The sequence below is a fragment of the Myotis nattereri genome (genome assembly GCF_964212035.1).
Source record: "Myotis nattereri genome assembly, chromosome: X".
In the NCBI taxonomy this organism is placed as follows: domain Eukaryota; kingdom Metazoa; phylum Chordata; class Mammalia; order Chiroptera; family Vespertilionidae; genus Myotis; species Myotis nattereri.
The window spans coordinates 145435418-145451149 of NC_138078.1; the positions used below are offsets into that span (position 1 = coordinate 145435418).

The 15732-nt window shown below is 51.1% G+C and overlaps 1 protein-coding gene and 1 pseudogene across 3 annotated transcripts in view; one reads left to right on the forward strand and one right to left on the reverse strand.

The window, feature by feature from the left end:
* Window positions 1-4680: 4680 nt before the first annotated feature.
* LOC308511937 (small ribosomal subunit protein uS2B-like) lies at window positions 4681-5449 on the reverse strand (annotated as a pseudogene). The gene has a single exon. The product of its transcript is annotated as a small ribosomal subunit protein uS2B-like (transcript).
* Window positions 5450-6744: 1295 nt separating this feature from the next.
* IQSEC2 (IQ motif and Sec7 domain ArfGEF 2) overlaps window positions 6745-15732 on the forward strand; it is an 86090-nt gene continuing 77102 nt past the window's right edge. For both annotated transcript variants that reach the window (XM_081081333.1, XM_081081331.1), the window contains exon 1: window positions 6745-7679. In XM_081081333.1, coding sequence (XP_080937459.1) covers window positions 6970-7679 — 710 coding nt within the window. In that variant the 5' untranslated portion in view covers window positions 6745-6969. The remainder of the gene's footprint in view (window positions 7680-15732) is intronic.

Genomic DNA, 15732 nt, shown 5'->3' on the forward strand with positions numbered 1-15732 from the left:
ACCCTTCCATTCAGTTTTACATTCCCTGTGCAACAGACCCTCCAAATGAGGCTGGCCAGCCACTGTTTGAAGACCTCCAGTGATGGGGAACTCACCATCTTCACTGAGCTTTGCCTGTGAGAGGTTTCTTCCCTTTGGGAATCTGTCTCCCTGTGATTTTCACCCATCACTTCTGGCTGCACCCTTTGGAACTAAGCAGAATAATTCCACTACATTGCCCCCACCCCCTGACAGCCTATTGGATATTTGAAGCCAGTAATCACGTCTTCATAAGCCTGCCCTCCTCTAGGCCAAATATCATCTGTTCCTTCTGATGTTCTTTATTGGTCATATCCCCTTCACATTTGTAAATATAGTTTAGTTTATGTAAGATTTATATTCTGCCTACTTTAAGGAGGATATTAGGCAGCTCATCAGTTGCAGCATGAAAGAAAGACAATTAGGGATGAGAATGTGGAAGAAAACAGAGCAGAGACCATGTAAAGGAAGCACGAATAGATGTTGCCAGGTACCTAAAATGAACTGGATTATAATTGGACTCTGAATTTGGCTCAAAGTTTTATGGCAGCTAGGACAAAATTGGAAACACATTGGGTTATGTGGTTTTATGTTCTGACAGGATCAAGCTTACAAATCATCTTCAGAGAGAAAATTTTTCCTAAAACGAAACTGCAGACTAGCTTATTCGGCTGGCTTTCTGTGAGACTGTTCAAGACTGACAGGCACTTTGGCTACGTCTTGGCCCTTCCCCAGGAGAGGGAAGAGGGCTGGGAGGATAATTAATTAATTAGACAAATGCTGTCTCAGTTTTAAGCACTGCTATCTCCTTAGGGATCCCCACAGAGAGGAGGCTTCCTTTTCCCTTCCTTCTCCTATGTTTCTCACAGATGGTCAGTTTCCTACCATTCTGCTCTTTAAAGTCTGCATCCTAAGACTCTTTGGAACACCAGACCCTAGAGAATAGGCCAAGTAAAAAATTATAGCCTAGTGGTCACACAGCAATTCTGTGCAAATCATTTCTCTCCGGTCTTCAGTCTCCTCATTTGAAAAATGAGTCTGCCTAGCCAGTGTGGCTCAGTGGTTGAGCATTGACCTCTGAACCAGGAGGTCACAGTTTGATTCCCAGTCAGGGCACATGCCCCAGTTGTGGGCTCAATCCCCAGTGGGGAGCCTGCAGGAGGCAGCTGATCAATGATTCTCTCTCATTACTGATGTTTCTATCTCTCCCTCTTCCTTCTCTGAAATCAATAAAAATATATATATTTTAAAAAGAAACTAAAAAAGGAAAACAAGTTTGTCTCTAAGGTCACTTCAGCTCTGATAGTCTGGACTGTGAACTCTTTGAGGGAAAGACCAATTATTTCTTTTATTTAATATGATTTTATTGATTTTAAAGAGAAAGGATCAAACCTGTAACCTGGGCATGTGCCCTGACTGGGAATCGAACCGGCAATCTTTTTGTGCATGGGATGATGCGTAACCAACTGAGCTACACCCACCAGGGCAATGATTTCCTTTTTTAAATTTGATTTTCCCATCTCGTGTCTGGCAGCTAACAGGTACAGAAGATCTGCTTATGAGAAGAGCTGTGAGAATCCAAAGGAAAAACCAATTTGAACAGATGTCACCTTTGCCTCTGAGGAAGATATTTCATGGCTCTCATTATCATGACAAGTTCTTGTTGACTGGATACTGGCGGTGCTGAGATGCAGGTTTTCAGGGCTCTAGGGTAAGGGGGATTGGAGCAATCACACCAGGGGCTGAAGCTCCTGGAAAATGCCTCCAAGAGGCAGTAGGCAGGGAAAGAAGGTAGTGCCAGTCTCTGCTGAACAAGGAACCAGCACAAGTCTCACCTGGTAGTGCATACTATTCAGTATGTACAACATCCACATGGACCCTCTCCCCTCCTACCATGTTATTCTCTTGCTCAGAAACCTCCCATGACTTTTTATTGTCTGTAAGAGAAGGTCCAGATGCTCCAGTTTGGCAATGAGTCTCCTCCAAACTGAATCGAGCCATGTCTTCCCATCTCTTCCTATCCCTTGTAGTGTGTGTGCGCGCACTCGTGTGTGCACGCACACACACACACACACACACACACACACAGCTCCTGTACTCTCTTCAACCAAACTATATGTGGTTCCCTAAATACACACGGTCTGTTTTCCTGACTGTTCCTGTCTTCCTACTGCACATGGCTCCCTTCAACAGGTATTTCACAGCTCTGCCATTTCTGCCTATAGAAATCTTAAGCTCAGCTCAAATACCTTCACATCCATAAAGACATTCCAGCACCCAGTGCCTCCACTCTAGCACTTGCACATTCTGTCTTGTTGGTCCTATTTTCGACTTATTGTTGTAGCTGTCTGACTAGATTGGGAGCTCCCTGAAGGGCACAGGCTATGTCTGATGCACCCAGAGCTCTCCATCATCCCTCCCTGTTCTGCTTTTCTCCATCTGTGTTAGTTTCCTAGGGCTGCCGTAACAAAGTACAACAAACTGAGTGGCTTAAAACAACAGCAGATATGTAGTCTCTCTCAGTTCTGGAAGCTAGAAGTCTGAAATCAAGGTGTCGCCAGGGCCATTTCTCTCTCTCTCTCTCTCTCTCTCTCTCTCTCTCTCTCTCTACTCTACGGAATAATCCTTCATTGCCTCTTCCAGCTTCAGGTGGTTGCTGGCAATCCTTGGTGTTCCTTTTCTTGGCTTATAGACGCCAATCTCTACTTCCATCTTCACATGATGTTCTGTGTGTGTGTGTGTGTGTGTGTGTGTGTGTCCAAATTTCCCTTTTCTTACAAGGATACCAGTCATTGAATCAGGACCCACGCCAATAGAATATGATCTCACCGTAACTTGATTACATCTGCAAAGACCTTTATTTCCAAATAAGATTACATTTACAGGTGGACAGCAAGTTTTGAGGGATATTACTCAACCCAGCACAACATCCAACATGCTCTCTATAGTCTGTTTATTGTTTCTCCCCCCCTGTGAACTCTATGAGGTTAGGGATTGTTGTCTATTTTATTCATTGCTATATTCTTAGAGTCCAGAACAGTGCTTGACACATAGTAGATACTCAGTAAATATTTTGTGAATGAATGAATCTTTGTACCCATCTGCCCTCTACCCCACAGTGAATCTGAATGAGAGAAGCAGGGATAAGGTAAAATGCAAGTATTGCCTAGAACATAATAAATGCTTAGTAAATGTTCACTGGATGAATAGAATTTTGATGGATATAGTAATTTGACACTTATGGAGCACCAATTTTATACAAAGTATGAGGAAAGGTATAAAGGAGTGAGAAGGAAACATCTGAGCATCCTGGCTATGCCTCTGTGTGACCTTGGGCAAGTAATTCAACCTCAGGGTTTACTTCCTCATCTGTAAGATGGAGGTAATAACAGTAGCTATCTCATTGGTTTGTCCTGAGGATTTTCTGAGTTTGAACATGTAAAGACTTAGGCTGTCACATGATAAGCACTATAGATGTGTTAGTTATTATTACTGTGGTTGCTGGTATGTGCTAGACTCTGTCTGTGCAAGGCTTTTGAAAAAGCCGGCTTTATCAAGATATAATTCACATACCATAAAATTCTCCCTTTAAAAATATACAACTCAGTGGTTTTTAAATTGTTGACAGTATTACAGATGTCTCCCATTTTCTCCCCTCTACCCCCTCCACCCAGCTCCTGCCCCACCCCAAGCCTTCCCCACACTATTGTGTCTATGGGCTATGCATATATGCATGTAAGTTCTTTGGTTAATCTCTTCCCGTCCCCACCCGCCCTCTCCTCCCCTCTGAGATCTGTCAGTCTGTTCCATGTATCCGTGGCTCTGGAACTATTTTGTTCATCAGTTTATTTTGTTCATTAGATTCTCCATATAAATGAGATCATGTGATATTCCAACTCAGTGGTTTTTAATTAACGGGGCTGTACAATCATCACCACAATCTAATTTTAGAATATTTTCATTCTCCTTCCAAAAAACACACACACACCATACCCGTTAGCAGTCAGTCCTCTTTCCCCAACCCATGCCCCAGCCCCTGGAAATCACTACTCTACTTTTTGTCTCTATGGATTTACCTATTCTGGAATTTTATATAAAGGGAATCATATAATCTGTGTCCTTTTGGGTCTCTTATAGCAATATGTTTTCAAGGTTCATCCATGTTTTAGCATGCATCAGTATCTCATTCCTTTTTATGGCTGAATAATGTTCCACTGTGTGGATATGCCACCCTTTATTTACCCATTCATCAATACATGAACATTTGATTGTTTCCACATTTTGACTATTACGAATAATGCTGCTATGAACATTCATATACAAGTTTTTGTGTGGACATGTTTTAATTTCTCTTGGGCATATGCCTAGGAGTGGAATTCCTTGATTATATGGTAACTCTGTGTTTAACATTTTAAGACACTTACACATTGTTTTCCAAGTTGACCACCCCATTTTACATTCCCACCAGCAAAGAATGAGGGTTCCAGGTCTTCACATGCTCACCAATATGCCTCCTGGTGTGTCCTTTTTACTTTAGTTCTCATAGTGGGTGTGAAGTGGCATCTCACTGTGTTTATATGTATGTGTGTGTTTTAAGAGACTGATGTTTATTTTCAACAACCTTATTTCCAGTTTTCACTTAAGAGCCTGTGGAAGAACAGCTTAAGACCACCCAGTGGTTGTTCCTACCCATTCAGTAACCTCAGGCTGCGCAGCAGAGAACGCGGGAGCTGAGCAGTCCATTCTCCCTGAAAATGCCTCCTTGGTCACAGCCTTTTCAGCAGCCGCCTGCTCTTCTTTTCCAGTCTCTTCAGGGTCTCCAATTGCAGTGGGAGAGCAGGCATGACCTCCCACAGATGCTCATGGTAGATGGTCCCGCACATGCATAGAACTTCCTGTACCAGCATCTGCGATATCAAACCCACTGAGCCAGCCCCCTTGTTGGATGGGATGGCAACGTCCACAGGGCACAGAGGGGCATCTGTGTTACACAGAGGGATGGTGGGCAGGTTAACATAAGACGCCCCTGTGACAGGCTGGTGGTCAGCCCTGGGATCAGTAACCACCGGAAGTCTCAACTCCCAGAAGGATGCCTGGATCTGGTTAGTGAAGGTCCCAGGGATGAGGCAGCCAGCAATAGGAGTGTCTCTGGTGGCAGAAGCAAACTTTAGCACAGTTTACTGGCCAGTATTCCTGGACAATGTGATACTGACAGCAGGGTTTTCAGGGTCAACAAGAGCACGCACAAGCCACCAGCAGAAGATCCCCCACATGTTCATTTCAGAATTCTGACGCAGACGCCATCACTTTTCACTTTGGAGATGAGCTCTTCTACTTGGAAGCCAACATTGGGGCCACCTAAGTGGGTTCCTGCTGCAAGGAATTTAAGGACAACCTCCTCCATCTGCAGAACAGCAAGGGCTCCGGACATTGTGAAAGTTTCCCTTTCAGTGACAACAGGCACCCGGAAAAAACACCTTGTGGGTAGCAGGGAAAGCTCACTGCGATTTGGGTCTGCATTTCCCCGATGGCTAATGATGAGAAGCATCTTTTCATCTGCTTACTGGTCATGTGTACCTCTTTTTTGGAGAAATGTGTATTCAAGTCCTTTGTCCACTTAAAGAAAATTGCTTGTTATTTGTTGTTGACATGCAAGCGTTCTTTACATAATCTGGACACAAAGTCCTTATCAGATATATCACTTACACAGATTTTTCTCCCATTCTGTGGGTTGTCTTTTCTGTGCCAAATGTTTTTGCCTGCCTTCTTCCAAGACCACCCCCGTGAGGTAGATGTTCTTGATAGGGAAATGAAAGTTCAGAGAGGAGATGAAGTTTAAATCCAGTTTTTGTCAGACTGTAAAACTCATGCTTTCTCCTCTCCCCCAACCTGCTCACCAAGATGAATGTTTCTGGCTTTGAGGAGTTCAGGCTGGCAGAGGTCTTCAAACAAGAACACAAACGAACGCACTACAAAGCAGAGTTCCACTTGGCCCACAAATGCCACGAGGGAAGTGTAGACAAAGTGCAGTGGGAGGTCAAGAGGAGAGGAAAAGTGAGCACCCTGGCTTGGGAAAGCATTCAGTAAGGTGGCATTTAAATCTTGAAAGATGGGTACAGTTTCCCTGCATAGAGATGATGGGCTGAATAGAAGAGAGCATTTCCAAAGAAGAGCAGGAAATGAGGGTTGAAGGAATGAATACACGGAGCTTTGATCCTAACTCTGCGATGGCTTGTTAAGATGGAGATCCTGGGACTGTCTTCGTTGGCTTGGAGGACCCAGGCACTAGCTAAGCTGGAAGGTTTCTGACACTTGGGATTGGAAGATCCAAAGGGGATGGGGAGTCCGCGGGATGCCTGGAGCTGGCGGCCGCCGGGGATGGGGCTTCTTGGGATGTCTTAGATGAGGATCTGGGGCCTGGCGGACGGGGAATGCATTGGAAGGGACTGGGATGGAGGGCTTCATTAGACTGCTTTAGGTGAGGACACCGGACCGTGGACGGTGGAAGGGAGCGATTTCCGGCAGCCCGCGATGGGGCTGGCCCGGGTGCCTGGGGCGGGTCTCGCTTCGGACGCGGGTGGCTGTAGCAGGTGGGGCGCGCGGGGGCGGGCCGGGCGGGAGAGTGGGGGCAGGGGCGGGGGGCGGGCCGGCGGCCGGGGCGGTCCCGCGCGGCCGCGCTGCGCAGTGACTCCGCAGCGGGCGGAGCGCCGTGGGCCGCGTCCTCCTGAGCCGTGGCGGTGGCGGTGGCGGCAGCCTCAGCTCCTGCTCCCCGTGCCGTCGGACCACCCAGCGCTGTCTCCCGGGCCCCCCCGGGCCCCCGGGCCCTCGAGCCCGGTGCGCGCCCTCGCGTCCCGCCGGCCCCCTCCCCCGGCTGGGCCCGGGGGAGGGTGGCGCCGTGAGCGAGCGGGGACCGGGCTCTCCTGCCCCTTCCCCTGCCCCTGGGCCGCTAGGATGGAGGCGGGGTCGGGGCCCCCGGGCGGCCCGGGATCGGAGAGCCCCAATCGGGCGGTGGAGTACCTGCTGGAGCTGAACAACATCATCGAGAGCCAGCAGCAGCTGCTGGAGACCCAGAGACGGCGCATCGAGGAGCTGGAGGGCCAGCTGGACCAGCTCACCCAGGAGAACCGCGACCTGCGGGAGGAGAGCCAGCTGCACCGCGGGGAGCTGCACAGGGACCCCCACGGCGCACGGGACAGCCCCGGCCGCGAGAGCCAGTATCAGAACCTGCGAGAAACCCAGTTCCACCACCGCGAGCTGCGGGAGAGCCAGTTCCACCAGGCGGCCCGGGACGTGGGGTACCCGAACCGCGAAGGCGCCTACCAGAACCGGGAGGCGGTGTATCGGGACAAGGAGCGGGACGCCTCCTACCCGCTCCAGGACACTACCGGTTACTCAGCCCGAGAGCGCGACGTGGCCCAGTGCCACCTGCACCACGACAACCCAGCCCTGGGTCGCGAGCGGGGCGGGCGGGATGCCGGGCCGGCGCACCCGGGCCGCGACAAGGAAGGCGGCTATTCGGCGGCGGCGGTGGGCGTGGGGTCCCGGCCCCCTCGGGAGCGGGGCCAACTGAGCCGTGGCGCATCCAGGAGCTCCAGTCCCGGGACCGGCGGCGGCCACAGCACCAGTACCAGCACCAGCCCGGCCACAACCCTCCAGAGAAAGTAAGGAATGCGTGTTTGTACTCTCGGCTCTTCCCCTCTAGTTCCCTCTCCAACTTGTCCAGCCGGTAAAGTAAGAACCCCGTGCCTGATTCCAGGTCCTCCTCCCCTGCCCCAACCTGTTAGGAGAAGCCGGGTCCCCCTCCCGCCACCGCAGACGCCCCTTGTCTAGCCACCGGGGACTGGGTTGGCCCCATGAGAGCGGTTGGCCCTTGATGCCCAGAACCGTGACCCGTGGGAGCCTCCAGCAGTCATCACCCCTCCACTTTTTCACTCCCCGCCCGGATCCTTGCGAGAGGATGGCTTTCCACTTATTTATTTATTTATTTTGGACGTGTTTATTGTCTGTGAAGGTGCCAACTCAGAACCTCAAGGAAAAGAGCACCCCCCTCCTTTTTTTTTCCCTTTTTTTTTTTTTGCCGTTGTTGTTGTTTTGCCTGTTGGGGTCTCCCGTACAGGTCCTGCGTGCAGGCCTGCTCCCCCCTCCTCTGGCAGCCTCGGCTCTATCCTTTCCCAGGGAGGCAGGTGGGGAGCAGAATGGCTGCTGGAGGCTGAGAGATCCATGTGAGGGGAACTGCAGCACAGCCTGGCCTGGGGAGCAAAGATGGAGGCCTGGCCGTTGGCTAGTTCCTCCGAGACCACCCCTTCTCCACCGTCCAGAAAAACACCACCCAGTTAAAGAGGCCACACGGAAGACCGGTCTACAGAGCTTCCCTCTTGTTGGATCAGTGCCAGTTTCTGTGCTGGGGTCTGCGTGTCCGCCTATCTGGGACACCTTGGCATTATCTGTTGGGTTGGTGGGACATGGGCTGGGCCTCCTTCCATGCAGATACCACACTAAGCTGGGCAGGCTAAATGTCAGGCTGAGAGTCAAGGGCATGCGGGCTCCCAGGGCTGCCCTCCAGGCTCCCTGCTTTCTCTTCTGCTTGATTGGAAAGAACACTGAGCTGGGAGTTAGGAGACCTGGGTTCCCCCTCCAGCTCTGCTGCAGATTGGCTTTGTGACCTTGACTGAGTACCTTCCTCTCTCTGCCCATCGGTTCCTTTATATCTTTTTCAAAGGCAAGGTCTGCCTTGAATGCTCTTTAAGGGCCACTCCAGCTTCAATTTGATGGTTCTATGACTAATCCAGCCACACTACAGAGCAAGTCTGAAGTCCTCTAGCGAATGGACAGCCTTCCCCCTCCTCTCACCGCTCAGCTGGTCCTACCATGTGCCACAACCAGTGGAGTGTCTCTCGGAGGCTGGGCTGGGGGTGGGGAAGCCTTCTGCCTCAGGAAATCTGCCGGGAGACAGCTCTCTGCAACTCCCCCGTGGTGAGGCAGCAGACTGGGGTGCTGGGTTGAGATGGCTGGGCCCCAGGAGCAGCAGCTGCAGCTCGAATGCCCGGCTGGGCTTCACTGCAGTGCACCCTCAGCTCAGTTTTGCTGTGGACTGTCCCAGAGCACTGGGGGCGAGGGAGAGGGGCTCTCCTGCCCCGGCAGGGCTGCTGGGAGGCCACTTCTGGAGGACTGGCTGCATGTGGTGTGGGGCCCCGCATGGAGGAAGGGTCTGGATCCACCGAGCACGGTCTTGGTCTTCTTTCAGGACAGGGCCATGGTAGGGTGACTGCAGGGGTACACTGGGCAGGCACTGTGCTCCTCAAGCCTGGCTGCGGACTTTGCTAGAGTGATCAGGCCCGTGACAGGGGGCAGCCTCATTATGTGTGGCTCCAGGGACCAGAACAAGGAGCAATGGGAAAATTGGGGATAAATCAGGAAGAACTTCCTAACTTGGCTGTCTGGTGATGCAGTAGACTGCCTCTAGGGGGGCGGGGGGGAGGGCGGGCTGGGGGTCGAGGAGAGCTGGAGAAAGCACAATTCTTGAATCAGGTGTACAGCCCAGTGAAATGACCCGAGCCTCCCCCAGTTCCAGGGTTCTCTGACGTTCAGTTTCTTCATCCTGCAGACGTAGGTTTGAAGCTCTTGGCTGGCTGTCAGCCCATTTGCTCTTGAGCTCGGTGCTTCTGCCGGCCACGCCAACCAACCTCTTGATCCCTCCCAGTTCTCATTGGATTTCCTGGCTTCACATTTCCTACTGGATTCACAAAGGGGGTTGGATAGTTCTTTGAATTTCTCCTAACCACATATTAAATACAGGCACCTCCATTATTTCCTCTTTTGCTCCTCACAACAGGCAGTGAGCATTACTAACTCCATTTTAGAGATGAGGAAACTGAGGCTCCAAGATGAAGAGACCTTGCTCAAGGTTAGGCTGCAAGTTCCTAATGGACCTGGGACTAGAACCCAAGCCCACCTGTCTCTGATGCCTGTTATTTTTCCACAAGAGTTCTCCAAACCACAGGAATCTCTTGGCCTCAGAACCTGGCTGGGTCAGGAACTGGGAGAGGCCAGGAGACCCTTAGGTATCTAGAGGATTTGAGTAGGATGAGTGAGGGAGTTGACAGGAGAGGGAAGAAGGCTGTGCCTCCCTCCTTTCCACTCTGCCGCCTGGCCAGACGTCAGGAGGGCCTGTTGATGCAGTAGCCAATGCCGCCACCACAGCTGCTGCAAGTGACTCCCCTGCCAGGCCTGTTCTGGGTTTGCAGAGTGGGTGAGAAGGCTGCCGCTGGAAGCTGGGGCAGGCAGGGTGGGAGTTTAGCAGCAGAGGCTGCAGCATTGGGGGAGGATAGGTAGATGCTGGTACAGGCTGGGCGCTCCTGGTCCCCAGGCTCCCTCTGGTGGAGGAAGAGGGGAGAGAGGGGCCGGGGCCCAGCTCCGGCTGGTTGAGGCCCCCCCTCCTCCGCCAAGGGACTTACTGAGTCCTCCCAGCGACCCTGTGCGTCTGTGTACACAGTGCGCATTTTACAGCTGAAGCAACTGGGGGCTCAGAGAAGTGAAGTGACACAGCAGAAGTCACACTACCCATAAGGCAGACTCCCGATCCTGTGAACTTTCCCTCTACTGCAGTTGATAGCAGCTGTCATGGCCACCCCCACCCATGTCATCCCCCCAGGATTCCCACATCCTCCCGCACTGTCTCTTCTGGACAAGTTCCCGGATGCCAGTATGCCTTCTGCTGTGCTCTGGGTGTGGCCTTTCTAGTACAGCAGGGAGCGACATGAGGCCCGACCTCCTTCTGGCCACCGGTCCTCTGGACAGGAGGGCTTTGCTTGTTTGTTTTTTTAGTAGCTGCTGGGCGCTACCAATGCTTAGATCGTTTTCCTTGAAATTCCCCCCCCCACCTTGAAATTCCACCCCCACCCCCACCCCCCCGGGCCAGATGACTAGAGAAGCGCCCTGCTTTCTTTGTTGATCTTGGCCTGGCTCCCCCTTGCAGGTCAGGCACCTGGATGATTTACAGACACGCTGGGGAGGGGGGGGGGGTGGTGGTCACTGCTGAGCTGCTCCAGGCTGAAGCCAGCTGTGTTCCCAATGCTGTGTGCGGGGGCCCAGCTCCGGCTTTGCTGTAGGCGGTGGTGGGCTGAAGCTGGTGTGGGGGGGAACTCTCCATCCTCTGCCCCCACCCCCTGCCCACCCACAAGCTGGCCCACACTAGGGACAGCAGCCAGGCGGCTGGCCTGGTGTTCTCGACAGCCAGAGCAACATCTGGTCTACCACGCAGCTGTCTCCCACAGGCCCTGGGGTGTCAGCGCGCTCCCCGTGCTGCCCACAGGGGCTGAGGGCACTGGGAGGGCAGGAGCAAGCCCAGGGAGAAGCCCCAGGGAAGTCTGTCTCCTGTGGGGGTCTCCGGTGCTTTTCCCAGGGGGGGTCTTTCCTTTTTCTCAGGAGGGAAAACCATTTATCTTCCCCCTACTGTGTTGAGAGCATTATACTCGTGTGGGAGGAAATGATATTGTCAAGTTGAATGAGAATTAGAGGAATCTTCCTTCTCTGTCTAGATCTGGGACAAGAATGGGGTTGTTGTCATCCACAAACATTTCTTAGCTGCGTGCACACAGCAGGAGGGGCCACCAGGCTGAGCCAACGCCAGGATCTCTGCGCTTGAGAGCCCCGTCCCCCACCCCCAGCCAGACACACAGGGTTCCGTGCAGGCCCCCCATCACAATGGTGCCCAGAACAAATGCACATAGCAAGGATGGTGAGGAGTGGGGGATGTGGGGGAGCTTTGAAGAGAGTGGGTGTCTCCTGAGGGGGGTGCCCCGGGAAGAAGACCGATGCAAGCTTGCCCTCCACTGCTCTTTGATCTGTCCCACCACTGCCTGCTGTGGCTTCTGAATTGCTGGGAGCATAGTAAAGGCCTGTAGCACAGAGAAGGGGCCATGCGTGTGCTGAGTGAGTCTCAGCCTTCTGCGTGCCAGACAGCACCCTATGTGGCTTTATGTAATAATAGCTATCATCTTCTTCCTGCATGCACTGTGTGTGCCAAGAACTACTTGTTCTAAGCCCTTTGCATGTATGAATTCATTCAGTCTTCAACCGAATCCTTTGATGTGGCTATTGTTATTAAATCCATTTTACAGATGAGGAAACCAAGGCCCAGAAAAGTTGGCTCACCTACCCAGGGTCACTCACTGAGTAAGGGAAAGAACTGAGAAGGAACTAGAAAGAGCCTTGGTGGTCGGGCTCCGGAGTTCATCGACAGTGTTCTTCCCCATCAGGCAGTACTGCCTCTTCTCTCATTTGCACAGAGGGAGTCCCTGCCAGGTGGGTATTGGTATTATCCTCGTTTTTCAGACTAGGTAACAAGGATCAGAGAGGCGTGGTCACATGCCGGAGGTTGCACAGCTGCATGGAGCCCAGAACCGTCTGACTCCTGAGTCTGTGGTACAGCTTTGCCTCCTGCAGGCAGGCGGGGTGTAAAGCCATCACTCTAGCTGCGGCTCAGGGCTTCCCCCAGCAGAGCTCCTGGGACCACTGCCCCAGTCAGGCTCCCTCTCCTGGATAGCCTCGTAGTTTTTGCCCTAGTCTCCGAATAGATACCCCTCCTGCTCTTGCTTCGTCAAGCCTCTGATGAAGTGCAGCCAGGCCAACCTTTCTACAGGGTTCCAGTGGTTTCACTTTCTCTTCTGCCTGCAGGGGAATGTTCAAACTTTTCTGTCTGCCGCACATGGTCCTCTTTGGATGTGCCCGCAACTCTCTTCTCATCTTTTTACAGTGCCCTTCACACAGACCGCACTCCAGCCAGACTGGCCCGTGTCCCCCTTTGTTAGCCCTCACTCAGCCTTCTGCTAGCCTCTGGATCTTTGCTCATGCTGTTCCTTTCTCCTGGGCTGCTCCATCCAGTTCCCAGGCTCAACACTGCTGTCATCTCTCCCATGTTTGTTTGCTGGTCCCTCCTGGTGTTTGGTCTATCCATGACCCTTGAAATGAGCACTTTGCCCCGTTTTATACCTTGATGGTTATTTGTTTACATCTTGTGCCCTCTCTACTAGATTGAGAGCCCCTGCAAATTGTGATTTAACTGACATTTATTGAGTGCATGTTGTATCTAAGTGAGGTGCTGTGGGCATGAGTGAAGGAGCTAGAGGCTTGGTGCACTAATGGCCACAGGTGCCTACGTTTTTCTTCATTCCAGGACTTCTATAGAGAAAGATGACTCAACTTCAGAATTCTCTTGGCCTTTGGGTGGCTTTTTCCTCATGCTCCCTGAAGCTCTTTGACCTCTGATCTCTGTTCCCCTCATACTCACCAGCCTCCCAGTTCATAGAATGTCAGGGTAACAGAATCAGACAGGACTTGGAGATATTTGGGCACATCTGCCCATGGTTACCTCTTCATCCCATGCTATGGCCATGTCACGCCATGGTCTTGACCCTCAATGCAAGGTATTCTGTTCTGAAAGGACCAAAGAAGCTGCATAGGACCCCTGTGCAGTCCTCCAGAAACTCTTTATTGGGCTCAGACCCTGGGCCAAGCACAGTGTGTTGGAGTCAGAATAAGATTCAGCCCCTCTGGCTCATTTCCTGCTTTATTTCCTGGAAGAAGAATAAACACTGGTCACAGGGGAAAAAATGACGAATTAAATGACTTATTTCCTCTTTTGAGGTACCTCTTTTGAGATAAGATCATTTGCTAGTCACTCTCACTTCATAATGGCCTTGGGTCTCTCTCCAAGCACCCATGTCAAAAGCCCATTCTCACGCCCTTCGGAACTGGAACTCTCCGGCAGCTCAGCATTCGGATAAAGTGTGGCGCTGGGAGGACTGAGTGACTCTAGGCACCTCGCATCACTTTCAGTGTCTCTGTTTTCTCAAGTAGGAAACAGGGATAAGGCTGTGTTTTTTGACATGTGAGATTCGTGTTGCCCGTTACAAACATGTATCCGAAAATTTCCTGGCTGTCTAGCACACCCATCAAGCTTCTGATCAGGATAGAAAGCTGAGGAACAAGGATGGAAAATAATATGTGAGGCTACCCTGCCCCCTAGAGGTGGAGCGTAGCAATCAAAACAACCTAGCCAAGATCGACATCGCATTACAGCCTTTTCAAAACAAAGATGACAAGCCGGGCAGAGGTACGCTGCTGACTGGGTGACTCCTCTGACATCTTAGGAGGAAATCTATCACAGTTACCACCAGATATGTGCCATTTCAAATGCACTTATTTGTAGCTATGTGATTTTTCTGCCTTTTTCCCCAGAGAGAATACCATTGCATATCTGGGCCTTCTGATTTCCTACAGGATTCCCGAATGCAGTAAACTGCATCCACTTGAATGAAACCAGTATTTTTCTTTATATAACCACATTAGACTTGTTATTATGTCAATAATAAAAAGCACCTAATTTCTCCCTTCCCCCAAATTTCCTTGTAAAACTGAAAGGCATCTCACACAACTGTACACATCTGATATGCGAGCCAATTCATAAATAACCCATCTTATGGTGTTTGGTGTGAGAATTAAATAGGACGACACATATGAAGTGTTCAGCACATAGTGTGTGTTTACGCAAAAGCACGCTATGTGTTTGCAAAAGGGAGGTCTAGGCATTTTTATTATTAATAATAACTGCAAAATTGTGCCCTGGAAGGGCAGGCGGGAGAAGTCACATGGGAAGTTGCCACTTTCTGAGAGGCCGGTCAGTGAATTTTGTGTGCCTACCATGTGGCACACCCTTATGCTCCTGCAGGCGGGGAGTTCTGTGATGACAGTCAGGATAGATGTTCCTCTTTTGGATACCCATGCCCTCTAGCTCACAGAACACCCCACTGCAATGATCTGTTTCCATGACTGTCCTCTCCATCCAACCGCGAGCACCCTGAAGCCAGGAACTGTATAATGTTCATCACTGGGAATCAAACCCACAACGCTTTGGTCCACAGGCCGATGCTCTAACCACTGAGCAACCAGCTATGGTGGGAAAAGTAGTTTCATCAAGTTAGTACAAACTGGAGCACAACAGGGAGGCAGGGAGCATCTGGAGAAGAGTCTGAAGAGTTGGCCAGCCTAGATCATGAGGACACTTGAATAGCAGGGTCAGGAGTTTTATCCTATTAAAAATTGAGAACCAACGTAGGTTTTTAAGCTGAGGGAAGAGGTGTGCATTGTAGAGTATGGGGTGACCTGTTGAGAGCGTGTTTTGGAGAGATCCCACCAGAGGGCAGTTTGGAAGATAGTTTGGAGGCATCCAGTCAGGAGGCTCATGTGACAGTCTAGGTGAGGGATGATAAGGTCTGAGCTTGGGCAGAGAGAGTAGAGATCATCTATTGGGGGGGGCGGGGGAAGGTAGTGACAACACAATGACAAGTGCTGTGACAGAGGGGAATACAGCCTACTGTGGGAGCTCAGAGGAGCAGCAGCCGTTCGTGACCAGAAGGGTTTTAATAATCCCAGCATAAGCCAGGTTGGTGTGGCTCAGTGGTTGCGCACTGAACTATGAACCAAGTCAGGGCACATGCCCAGGTTGCGGGCTTGATCCCCAGTAGGGGGTGCGCAGGAGGCAGCTGATCAATGATTCTCTCTCATCATTGGTGTTTCTCTCTCTCCCACCCCCTTCCTCTCTGAAATCAATAAATAAAAAAAATAAAATAAATAAATAAAACCAGCATAAGAGTCAAAAAACTTGGGGCTGAAAGGGCCCTTAAAAAAAACCATCCAGTCCAGACTGTTCAGTTT